This window comes from Crocodylus porosus, unplaced genomic scaffold (assembly GCF_001723895.1).
Source record: "Crocodylus porosus isolate Cpor-Errol unplaced genomic scaffold, CroPor_comp1, whole genome shotgun sequence".
NCBI classification, from domain to species: domain Eukaryota; kingdom Metazoa; phylum Chordata; order Crocodylia; family Crocodylidae; genus Crocodylus; species Crocodylus porosus.
The window spans coordinates 75,479,295-75,492,431 of record NW_017728886.1 but is presented as its reverse complement, the minus strand read 5'-3'; the positions used below and the strand labels follow the sequence as shown (position 1 = coordinate 75,492,431).

General features: G+C 44.8%; 1 protein-coding gene across 1 annotated transcript in view; it reads right to left on the bottom strand.

Annotated features, from left to right (window-relative positions):
* LOC109311199 (collagen alpha-6(VI) chain-like) overlaps nt 1–13,137 on the bottom strand; it is a 95,878-nt gene that overhangs the window by 63,009 nt on the left and 19,732 nt on the right. The window contains exons 4-8 of the mRNA XM_019536702.1: nt 11,128–11,724; nt 8,874–9,494; nt 4,319–4,870; nt 2,797–3,354; nt 1,752–2,345 (exon numbers count right to left, since the gene is read on the bottom strand). Coding sequence (XP_019392247.1) covers nt 1,752–2,345; nt 2,797–3,354; nt 4,319–4,870; nt 8,874–9,494; nt 11,128–11,724 — 2,922 coding nt within the window. The remainder of the gene's footprint in view (nt 1–1,751; nt 2,346–2,796; nt 3,355–4,318; nt 4,871–8,873; nt 9,495–11,127; nt 11,725–13,137) is intronic.

Sequence of the window (13,137 nt, the reverse complement as noted above, 5' to 3'; positions counted from 1 at the left end):
AGGGGGAAGTCCCCTCTCTGCACCAGGGTCAGGGTTCAAGGGACCTCCTCTGAGGCTGGGGGATCCAGCCACCTCCAGGCTGGAAGGACAATTCCCTGCTCCCACCTGTGGGCATGGGGCCAAGCCCTGAAGGACCATATTGAGGGGTGGGAGGGGGGAATCCCCTCTCTGCACCAGGGGCAGGATTTGGGGGATCACCACTGAGACTGAGGTATTCATGCTGGAGGGATCATTCCCCCTTAGGGAAGCATAGTAAGGGGTTGGGAAGCATGTGCTGGGCCCTATGTGCTGCATTCAGGTGCCTTTGGCAGTGGCCAGTAGGCCCCCCAGCTACTGGTAGAGGCCACTGCAGAGGTCTGGCTGCCTTTCCAGTTTCAGGAGTGGACATCAATTCACTTTATCATCAGTTCAATCCATGCAGTTTAGAGAAACCTGCAAAGACTGAATCAATTCAGCCTGGGGCTTTTTGACTGTCTGTACTTAGCCCTAAAACACAGAAATAAATATCACCCTTTAGAACAATAGAAACATCTGGGAGAATCCACTTTCTGGATCCATTATACACAATACCTGTGACTTACCAGTACAGAGGAAATGAGGTAGCTATGCAGAGCTTGCATCCAAAATCAGCCTCTCAGCTGAAGAAAGCTAATTTTCAATTATCACCAAACCACAAGTAAAGGTCAGACAATCAATGGGTAGAATTACTTAAACTACCATCTCAGTCAGAGAAATCACTTGCAGTGGAAGAGACATATGCTGAACTGCCTGACTGGACCAGCAGGCTGGGAGCTGGAAGTCTGTTAGTCTGCTGGTAGTTTGGGCAATCTCTTGCCTGCACTTTTTTACTTCAGAAGCTAACTCAGATGCCTGGCATTTAATCACCGGTACCTTCTATTCAGTGGGCTTGGTAATTCAAAATGGAAATTTACAGCTGACCTAAAAATACTTGTATGCTCCTATGAACTTGATAGTGTGACATGAAAGCAACAAGACTAGGCTCTAGACCCTTACAAGAGCAGTAGTAACATGGATAAGTATTTACTGTAAGTAGTTATTTATGCAAGTTCTGGTAAATAATAATGTTGCTTCCCTACCACAAACCTCATCAAGATACTTCAGATGCAGCTAATTTACCCTCAGTCAGCTTGGTGGTTCTTCAAACAAAATCTACTGGCTTCACCAATAGCTGTGAGAAGATTAATACTGAACTCCACCTCTGCTGCTTGCTGCCCCTGGGAGAAGTGGCAGCCATTTTAGCATAGCATCTCTTTCCTTTCTTCCCTGCTTGTACGCCAGCAAAGAAAAATCAGTTTCCCTAGTTAGGACAAGAGCACCCTCATTTTGGAAGGCTGATTTTAGGCAGGTGTGGTATGCAAGTAAATATGGTATTTGTGCGCCAGTTAATATGGTAGCACTAAATACACTCTGATATGAAAAGAAACAGTACAGCTGTTCAAGCTGTTTTTTAGCGCTACCAAAACAGAGAAAGTGCCTCAAAATAGCTCTTTCAGACCTTCCTAATTTTGTAATGCTACATGTACTATATCTAGTGTTACAGGGGTCTTTAGGAACCCCATCATCTAACAGTCTTCTGCTCTCCGTCCCTACTCCAAAGACAAGGGCAGGAGGGAAAGCAGCTGGACCTGTAACAGCCTGTCCAACAGTACAACATACGTAGTCTCTAGATCAAGTGCACCAAAAAAACAAAACCAACCAAAAAAACCCCTCAGTTTGAAGTGCTCAGTTACCTGGCCTTGATTTCTCACATATCTTATGAGCAAGGTTTCCATGTAAACTTTCCAAATCACTGTAGCTTGGTGCAAATAATACCCTCTCCTGTTCTCCTACAATCTGTTCGAGTTCAGTTCGACTTGCTCGGTCCACTCCAACAACAAAGATGTTGATGCCATCCAGCTTCAAAGATTTTGCCACTGCCGCAAGATTGTAGCTATCTGAAGGTGCAGTTGGCCGATCAGTAATAAGCACAAGGATTTGAGAGACACCATGAGATGATGCACGACCACCATAAGCCACACCAAATCTTTCCCTGGTAAAGTTCAAAGCCCTTGCTGTAAAGATCTCAAGTCCTTGTTCTGGTAAGGGTCTCAAGTTAAATATTGCTTCTCTGACATCCAGTTTAGTGGAGTACTCATTCAGTGAGAAATGCTCCTTAGAAATAACGCTATAGACCACAGCCCCAAACTGAACATTGTTTTTTCCAACCACTGAGTCATTTACCAAAGCCATCATGAGTCGCTGCACACTCTTGAACTGCAAGTCTGTAATGCTTGATGATCCATGTATTACAAATATGATGTCTGCAACTTCTGTCCTTTTGCATACTGCGATGAACAAAACAGGAAACAAAGCAATAATATTAAGATTGAGCCTCTCTTACTAGCTCCCTCCCTGCTCCATCTCATTGATACCACATGCTAGCTGAAACCAGAAAGCGTGGATGACTATTAAAAAAACTCAAATATCATTAAAGGAGGGCTATGGGTATTTTTTTCCTCCAAAAGAGAAAATATTCACACCCCAAAGAAGAAAAAAAAAAATTACAACCCTGAGGAAAAGCACAGAATTATGTTCTGTAAAAAGAATGAATTTATTTTCTGCTAGTGCATTTCATTTTCCTATTGTTGCTTATTTTGGAAAATGAAGAAATGATGATGTTTTTCAGGAAGAATATGGGGGGGGGAGGGAGAAATCAAATTTTATGAGGAATTAAGAGCAAAAAATGGCAAGATCAAGAAGAAAGAGGGAATTCAAGAAGTCATTACTAGCACTTACAATCCTCTGGCTTGCAAATTTCAGGAAGAATCTGTTTTTCCAAAAAGATGAGGGAATCAAAGTTGTCCTCAAAGAGCACTTTTCCTGGTGTGCCAGAAATCTCTACAAGCTGGGTCTCATTGGCCTGGAGTACGCCGATGGCATAGATAATAATGCCTTTGTCTCTAATCATTTTAGCAGGCTCACCCACAGAATCTTGGGCCTCCCCATCTGTGATCACTATTAGATACTGTTTTATTTCAGGTCTTCCCCCTTTGGTTTTGTCAAAGTAAGATGCAGCAAAGGCAAGGGCTTTCCCAGTCAGTGTTCCTGATTTTAGCTGCCTGATTTCTGAAATAGCTCTCCGTAGACCAGTCTTGGTGCTGTATCTGTTCAGCTGGAACTCTTCTTTTGCCTCTGAGCTGAACTGCAGCAACCCAATCCGAACTTTATCAGTACCAATATCAGACCTGTTCACAATCAACTGCATAAAATCCTTCATCTTCTGAAAATCAACAGGGTGGATACTCTCCGAGCCATCGACCAGGAAAATAATGTCGGCTTTTACATTCTCACAGGCTGGGAAGTAAAAGAACATGGAACAGACATTTGCAAACACTTTACATTGAAAATAAAAAGCAGGATTATTGGCCCTGAATTGTAAGTTGTTTACATTAACAGAAGTCAGAAGAAAGCCCAGAGAAGGGCTGCCTCTAACAACTTAGGAGCCAGCCAGGCAATAGGCAAACAGGGACAGAGCCCCAGGCATAGGGGAAGGGCTGCAGCTCAATGCCGTTGAAGACTTCAGACTGCTTATTGAGCAGATGGGCCACCCATCTGGTCAGGAACATTTCAGCTCGACTCTGGAGCCACGTCGGGCAGTCTGGCCCAGGCAGTGCTAGGAGAAAGAGTTCTTAGCACAGAGCTGAAAGGCTGTGGGAACCATGAGCAGGCCCATGGGTGCCAGAGCTGTGGAGAGGCACAGGCTTACATACTGCTTTTGATTCAGAACATCTGTAGACAAGGCCAACATGTGGCCGAAAGGAGCACTTTGAACCTGAATAGGTAAGTTTAGGACAAAACCCAGTCTTAATCTAGCCCTCCTAGAAGATCAATCTACTACATGTACCATAATGCTCACGCATTTAGGATCTCAAATAAAGTAGTGCCAGACTATGGACAATATACAGCAGCAGTTGTCACTTTGTTCCATATTTATAGAATAAATAACAAATCTTAGGTACCCCTAAAAAAGAAGCCAAGAAGAAATAGGTGCGCATACATGCACACAGAGCCATGTTCCCAAATTTTAATGCCTGAAATTTGGTTTTGTTTTCGCCTGCAAGATGTGTGAATTTGTACCCTTCCAGCAAAATAAGGATAGCCTGGACTTTATCTGGGAAAGCTTGAGAAGACACAGAAGCATGAAGTTATTTATGCATTTATATAGCAAATATATCTTCAGTATAACCACAACTCTACTGAGCACATCCAAAAGCAAACTTCCTTGAATGGGTTAGAGCAATTAAGGAAAACCTCTTACCCTTTGATGAGCAGATGTCATGCACAATGTCATGCTTGATGCGCTTTAGGGAATCAAAATCATTCACAAAGAACACTCGATCTTCTGATCTTGCTATGTCCTTCAGCTCCTCTTGGACAGCCTGCTTGATACCAATAGCATATATAATAATTCCTTCTTGTCTCAGCTCTTCTGCTGGGCTTGTTACTGCATCTTGGGACTTACCATCTGTAATGACTATCAGAATCTGGGGAACATTGGTCCTGGTAGCCTTTGCAAAAAGATTTTTCATATACTTTAATGCATCTCCAGTTTTGGTGCCACCTCCCATCTGTTGAATAGCTCTCACTGCTGCCTTTAACTGCACCACTGTGTTATATTGGCCAATCTCAAATTGTGTCCTGGGAATGTTTTCATACTGAACCACACCAAAGCGAACTCTGTCTGCACCGACCTGGAAAACGTCAATCATCTCATTCATGAATGCTTTCATGTCCTGGAAATCGTTGGGCATTACGCTGCCAGAGCCATCAATCAAGAAATAAATATCAGCTTCCTCAATCTCAACACAACCTAATTAACAAGAAAAGGGGAACTTTCAAAATACGCAGTTCCAGAATAGTCTTAATAATATGCCATCAAAAAAAAATCATGCTAATCATAATACTGAGTCTTGAAGAAATTACTTTGTTTTCTAATCCAAAGACGCATAAAAATCTTGGAAATTTGGGGGAATTAGATGAGATCAGTGAGACAAATGAAAGATTTGTACCATAATTTAAAAAGGAGGTTAGTGAGCAAAATGGATGCACTAGAAGCACTGGTATAACACATGTGATGGAATAGCAATCATGAATGGAACATAGCATTCTAAGTTATACTCTGTTCAGGAAATAAAGGTAAGGGTGAAAATAAAAGATAAAAAGAGGAAAAAGGGTAGTATACATAAACTGTTTGGGTCAGTCACTTTGGGAAAGGATTGTAAGAAAGATTCTATAGGATCGTGTTATGGATATGGATAGAAAACTCTCTAATATTATCAGAGAAATAAAACACTCCTGAAAAGCATGTTACTATGAGAGACTAACTTCCCAAATATAGACTGGAGAATAAATCTCCTGATGTGACCCGGTTATTTTTTTTTAATACAAGAGAAGTAATTTCTTCACCAAATGCTCACAGAAATAATGAGGTATTACTATTTCAGACTTGGTTTTGTTAAGTAATGACATCATAGAAGAGGTGGCCAGGGAAAATAACCTTGGATCAAATAATGAGGAGCTGATTCTGTTCATATTAAAGGGAAGGATAAAAAAAAAAAAAAACTTAGTTACAGACCTAGTTTCATTTATTTTTTAAAAACAAACAGGAAATTAACAAATTAGTAGCAAAAACTAAACCGAAGAGCTCAAAAATGTAAATGAGGGCAGAGGGGACTTAGCATTCTTTAAGTCAGGACTGTCAAGCATATGGTCCATGAGCCAGATTTGGCCTACAGAGCAATACGATCCAGCCTGCGGGTCTCTGACCAACCCCATGCACCGTGTGTGGCTCACAGAGCCAGCCTGGTGCGCAGGCTGGGCCCAGTACTGTAAGCACTACATGGGGCCCAGGGGATTGATCTGGGACACATGCTGTATGTAGTGCCTGTACTGGACTGGCCCTGTCTACTAGCTCACGGGCTAGTCTGAACAGGCCACACCAGAGCCAGAGTTCAGGCCTTGTCCGGCAGGACACTACACGTAGTGATGCACCCAGAGCTGCGGGCCTGTACTACATGCAGCACATGCCAGCTAGTCCGGCCTGCACACTATGTGCAGCACACCCCTGCCCCACTCCAGGGCATATACTGCATGCAACATATGGGTTGGACTGGATGCCACAGGCACTGCTCACAACCCAAGGAGTCAGCACAGGGTGTCCTGGCACACTGGCTCTTGTGCGCACAGCCTGGAACCCAATCCTAACTGGCACCAGAGCCAGCACACAGGGTTGGCCCAGTAGGGTGCCATGAGCTGCACACACACACCTCATGCCAGCCCACAGGGCCACGCACAGTACACTGCATGCAACATGAGTGCTGGAGCAGAGCTGGCACATGCTGCATGTGGCCCAGAGGACCAGCACAGAGCACACACTGAACATGGTGGCCTGATAAATTGTCCTGCAGACTGGCACTGCTGAGGCCCAGTCTGGCCTGTAGCCCAGCCCAGCTGGGTTTTACTTGCAAACTTGGAACTAGACAAAGGAATCCATTTTATAGGGAAGGTTTACAAAATTGTCCATTATCCCAAAGAACACAAAACTTCTGTTTCCTTCTGTCACAGGGCAGTGAAGTGCCCTGCTCCTAAAGAAGGACAGGTGTGGGTTGCCAGGACAACACCAGAGGTCAGCTGACTGGAAGGGGGCAGGGCCCGGCCTTTATAAACAGCCTAGGCTAAGGCCAAGGGGCAGTTCCCTTCTGGCAGCCACGAAGGAGACAGCTCTGCCAGGAGTAGGCAGAGGTGGGAGGCCTGAGGACCTGAGCAGTTCATGGGTGAGAATACCAGGCAGAGGAGCCCTGGCAGGGGTGGAAATAACAATGAGCCAGAGGGCTTCGGGTTTACTTTACGCGTAGCCCTGCGACAGGAGTACACGGAATCAGCGGTAGACAGGGTACCGGCAGGAGTACGCCAAGGGATAGCATGCTCAAGGGGGTAAAAGGCAGCCTCCCTTACAATACTTTCACTATCAAAGTTGTGGCGGGCGAGATAACGAGGGTGCATGGACACCCACTTGGCACAGCAGGGGGCGCCAGGAGAGATCACGGCTGCTCCTGGGTCCCCACCCTGTGACACCTTCCTAACCACCTCAGGACAGGTGAAAAGGACAAACATAGCCATTAAACTGACGCTGAAAGAGCTCGTCTTCATGGATGGCAATGACTGGGACATTTACAGCAAATGAAGTCACTCCTGGTAGTGCAAAAATTGAATAGCTTTCAAAGTAATAACAAGCAGAGGAGTGAGAATGTCAGAACAATTCCTGTGGAAAACTAGCTGTGCACCTAATGAAGGGATTTTAAAAAAAAAATGGATCTTTTCATGCAAAAATATGTCAGGAATACCAGGAAAAAAGGACATCTTATGTAGCTAAAGAACTGGAAAATTGAAATATGCTTTGACAAAAGGGTTAAAAGAAACCATTGGAAAGCAGATAACTAAGTCATAGTTCCTCCCTCACAATATACCAGGACAACCACTCATAGATGCTTTGGTTATTCTTGCTTTGTAGATAAACTGAGTTCTTCCGTGTCTGAATTTCAAGTTACTGAAAACAAGGACAATGTAAATACATTTCATTGAACACATCAACATAGCCTGTTTGTGTGTAAAAATCAGTCATCTGAAAACTTTAAACTTGTCCCAAAACAACATGTGGCTGATCCTAATACTTCTAATATGAAATTGCATTTTTTCAATCACTAGAAGAAACCTAAAATTTGTATCATTCAAAAGGAAGTTGTGTAGAAGATTTTTCTTCTCTGTTACATATGAAAGCTTACTGCCCAAAGGCCACAGATGGATGGACCCAAGACCACCAAGTGATTTAACTTCTATATCCATACCTGTGCCTTTGCTTAATACAGTATGATTTATATCTACAACTGTCATTCTGAATCTTTCCACTTCAAAATGGCTAAATTTAGCCACCATGGTATAGCCAGTATATCACTGCTGCACACTTTTCTATTAATAAATACAATAGTATTTATCTAAATCTTTGAAAACTATACTGCATGGCTCCAAGAGTTTGTTTACTTTAAAAAATCTGGTGTATGTGACATTCATAACTTTGGTTAAGCCACTGGACTCTCAATCTTTTTAGATTTAAGGCACCTATCCTCAACTTGTGTGAATTTGCCAGTATCCCCAGTTGAGAACCACTGTTGTAATTCCTCAGGCTTATCTCAGTGGTTTCCAACAGCCCTGCCCACCTACTTTAAATTTCAGACAACTCCAGTGAGGCTGGAGAATGCCCACACGCCGTAGCCTTTCCCTGCCTGACTGCACACCAGGCATGTGGGCACTTTTCTCTGGCCACCGCAATAGCATCGGGGGTGGTGGCCACATTATGACACCCCTGAGGATGTTGAGAATCACTGGGTTCAGCTGTATAACAATACAAGTAGAAAGTAATAAAGTAAGAAAGCAAGGAAAGCAAATGTAGGCAGAAAAATTATTTGTGGTGTTTATGGGAAAAATGAAGTCTACCACAACCTTTTAATTGGAAGATTCTGAAAGAAGCAGGGGGAAGAGGAAATCCCAGTATGACACGCTTCTGTGAACTGACAGTGTCTCAATTCATTTAACTAATTCCTTTAAGTACCATTCGTAATTTGGGGTCCATGACACCACACACGAACTTGCTATACCAAACCTGCTCAGTATCAGTTTCCACGTACAAATATTGAATCCTGATACTGTCATGTTAGATAACTTGTCAGAATTAAGCAATAAAATCCAGTACAGCTACTGAATTTCCACTGATGTGCCTGAGCAAAATTCTGGGCCAGACTCTCATGTATGTTTCTTACCTTCTTTCATCATTCGTGTTTGAACCGGGATGGCAAAACTTTGTACCATGTCACTACAAATCCGTTTCTTTATTTTCCTCCCAATGTTTGATAACTGCAGAAAAGATTCCAGGTTGGCAACATGTTTCCTTGGGGGGTGAGATGCAATTTTGTTCAGCTGACTACTCTCAGAGGCATTCTGGGTACCCACGACATAGATATCAACTCCACTGCGTCGTAGTTTAGTAGCCGGCTTGGTGAAATCATCCAAGGATTGGCCACCAGTGATAACTACAGCTATCTGCTGCACTCCGTGTTTTTTCCTGCTACCTGCTTTTCGAGTAAAAACATCCTTCCTCAGGAAATCTAGTGCAGCACCAGTGTACGTTTTCCCACCACGATAGGGCAACTTCTGCAAGTAGTGCAAGATCTCCAGTTTGTTCTCAAATGTGTCCAGAGAGAATTCCAGCCTTGGCTCATCACTGTATAGCACCAAACCAACTCTTACATTATTGGGGCTGATATGCAGTACATTGATAATAGTGAACAGAAAGTCTCTTATCAGCTTAAAATTCCTCAGTCCAATGCTGCTAGATTCATCCACAAGGAACACAATATCTGCTATGGATATGGTGGCACACACTGGAAGTAAAACAAGCAAAGAAGAACAAGATAACTAGATTGTTTTAGGTCACAATGTAGAATCCTTAACAGATACAACTGGATAACTTATTTAAAGAAATAGCTTAAGCAGTGTGTTACATGGATTTGGCATAGAATACCAGATCCCAATTCAAGGTTACATCTCATTCTCATAGTCCAGACCTAACTTTATAACATGCCCAAATCATCTGACAGATCTTAAATAGCTTCCCAGGGCAAAACTGGAGGAAGTATTCAGATTGGGCATCAGATTGAAACCAACACAGTAAATCCAAATGCTCCAGGGCATTACCAAAATTCTTCTTTGGAGTCAAGTCCCAACTATTTCCATAGCACAGTGGCAGTCAACCAGGGGTACATGTACCCCTAGGGGTACTTAAAAAGGTTATAGGGGATACACAGAACTGATGTGGCCAATAATGTAGCTGATAAATGCTGTGTGCATGCATAGCCGCAGCGCAGCCCACAGACATCCAGGAGCACAGCCCGACAGCATGGAAAGCATCTAGGTTCCGCTGATAAGTCTGTTGTGAAGAAAGGGACATGCAGGGCGGAGGAGGGGGGGCAGACTGAGGCCCCAGCAGTGGGGGAGGGAGTGGGGCTGGAGCAGTAGCAGGGGCTGCCCAGCTAGGCCAGGGTGCAGGACTCATGTCATTACACATGCCCCCCCATGCCCTCCCAGGGGTGCATGCCCTGCATGCAGATCCAGGGGCAAGGGCAGGCTGCCACTGCAGGCTGGGACTGGGGCCAGAGCAGTGCCAGGCTGTTCCTGGTGGGGGTGTTAGGCCAGGCTGCACATGAGGCAGGCAGCAGTGGTGCTGGGAGAGGGGCTGGGGGGCTACAGCAAATTCTGGAATGGCTGCAGCCCCTCCCGTACCTCCCCTCCCATAGCCACTGCTTCCCACCCCAAGCATAGCCCAGCCTAGCCCCAGCTGGGAAGAGCCCGGCACAGCCCTGGCCCCAGCCTGCATACAGATTGGGATCTGGTATTCATTGGCACATCCCCCACCCTGCACACAGACCTGGGGGCACATCCCTCCACCATGCCCTCCCAGGGTGCATGCAGTGGCGGGAGCCGCCCCCTCCACACACCTCCTGGACAAACTGCTAGGGGCTCTGCAGCACCTACCCATCTCAGCCCTACTCCCACTCTCACCACGGGGGCCTCGATCTGCACCCCCCCAGCCCCTTAAAAACAAAAAACATAAAGGAGTACATGAGCTGAAACTTTGAGACAGAAAGGGTACACTTGTTTAAAAACATTGAAAACCCCTGCTAGAGCAGCTTTCTAGAAACAAAAGTAATTCACACTAAATAGAAAATATTTGCACAAAAATTTTGTCTTACAACAAGCAATTTCACTGAACCAATAACGGGAACTCAACAGTTCAAGTGAGGGCAGAATTTCATTTCATAAAACCAATGTAGCAACTTTAAGTATACTGATATCACATCCACACTGCTGTATGGATATACATGCTGTCACTCCAGAGCCTTTCACAAGCCCTAAATTCAGCCATCTACATTCTACCCCCATTATGGATAAACTATAGAGCTTTCCCATGTATGACCTGGTTCAAGCTGATGCTATCACTCTTGTGACATACTGTACCTTCTGGCATCTTCATAATCTCATGGTGTTGCTGAACTGGTGGTTCCAAAATGTTAATAATGTCCTGATGCAGCTGACTAATGCTGTCACCTTCATCTACCTGGTAAACCCAAGGGGAGGTGGCAATCACCCCCATTTCTTGCCTGTCAGAATTTAGGACACCAATTGAGATGACCTTCACTCCCATCTCTTTCAGCTTCAGGGCACTTTCCAGCACTTCATCTTCTGATTTAGCAGATGTGATAACCACCGCAAACTGAGGAATGCCTTGGCTAAACCGGCTTCCAGCATCTTCTGTGAAAAAACCTTTATGTAGAAACTTCAGGGCACTTCCTGTCTGTAAAGGGCCCCCCATGACAGCAACATACTTCTGGATATGGTTAAGCACATCTTCCTTGTTTTCATAGGTGTTCAGAAAAAACTCTGCCTGGCTTTCTGTGCCATATTGGGCCAGGCCAATCCTGAATTTATCCATCCCAACGTCTAGCTGCTCAACAACGTGATAAGTGAACTGTTTTACTTGCTCAAAGGTGGAAGATCCCATGTGCACAGAAGAATCAACAAGGAAAACAACATCTCCATAGTGCTTTGTAAAGGCTGCAGAAAGGAAAAAGGTAATAAATGTGTTATAGGGAGAGATGTTAAATCAACCTGGAATCAAATCTAGCTTTGGACCATAAACTGAACTGAACCTGTAAACTCTTTGTTCGTCTGGACCAGTGATACTCAATCTCTGGCCAGCAGAGCCATGTCATCTGGCCCATGGAGCTCCCCGCAGGTCCCGAAATTTTGTGGAAAGGTTGCCAAATTTCCAACACCCGTAGGCCAGATGACATCGCTGTGTGTGCAGAGCCAGGCCATGAGCTTTATCTGGCCCCAGAGCTGGGGTCTCATCTGGCAGGCAGGACTGCATGCTGGACAGGAGATCAGATGGATGGAGCCAGGCTGGGTTGGCTCCCCACATGCCGAATTGAGGCCTGGCTGCATGTGCCAGATTGGATCCATGGACTGGACCTGGCTCAAAGACCAGCCCCGCAACACTCATTTACCTTGCGGGACTAAAAGGTTGAGCACTGCTGTTCTAGACTATGTTAAACTGAGAATTCTGCAGAATAAAATTAGTGCTAAACTAAGGCCAATATGGAATGACTGCTGTTCCCAGAAACTCTTAGGAAATAGGGAAAAGCTTTGTGAATTGGTGCTAGTGGGGGGGGGGGAAAAAAAAAAAAATCACATTTTTGGATGATCTTTACATTTGAGGGTAGAAATAGATGTTGCCTGATGTTACATTTGTACTGCCATAAAAGTCTTTATGGTGGCACAAAGACTAAGAAAATAGATGTCCCTACCCTTTGTCACACCATATCAAAGGCTAAATCGGTGGTGGGACAAAAGGTAGTAATAGATTCTGCTGCTTTATTAAGGCAGACATCTATCTGGAAGCTTGAGGAGCTCAATCCTATGTATCCAGGAATTCCTCCACAGGACCAGGCCCTCAATCCCTTGCCACACCTGCCTGGATAGCCCCACTTACAGAGGTGCACTCTGGGGAATCTTAGAGTGGCTTTCTGTAAGCAGGGAAAGTCAGGGTTACCCATTTTTGGAGGTTTGCCTGAGGATCTCCTGGGTCACCTTAAGCAGGGAAAGCCCACTGCTCTGCATGTTCTAGAGCTTCCTTCCACTGAGCTTCTGTTAAATCAAAGCCTGTATGTCCATTTAACGTGCGTGTCTTATGAATAGGGCCTGGTTTAAATCACAAGCCCACCTAGCAGCATGGTAGCTTCTTTAACCTGGAGTTCCCCCACATGTGCCCTGCTCCCCCACTGATTGGCAGAGGGGCCCTGTCATTCACTCCTGATGGCTGGGAGGTGAAAACTGTGGTTTTAAATCTGATGCTGTTTTTGCCTCCTGTCCCGTCAGTAGCAAGCAGCTGGAGGCAAAAATTGTGGTATGTATAAAACTGTGGTTTTCACCTCCCAGCCACCAGAAGCAAGCAGCAGGGCCCATCTG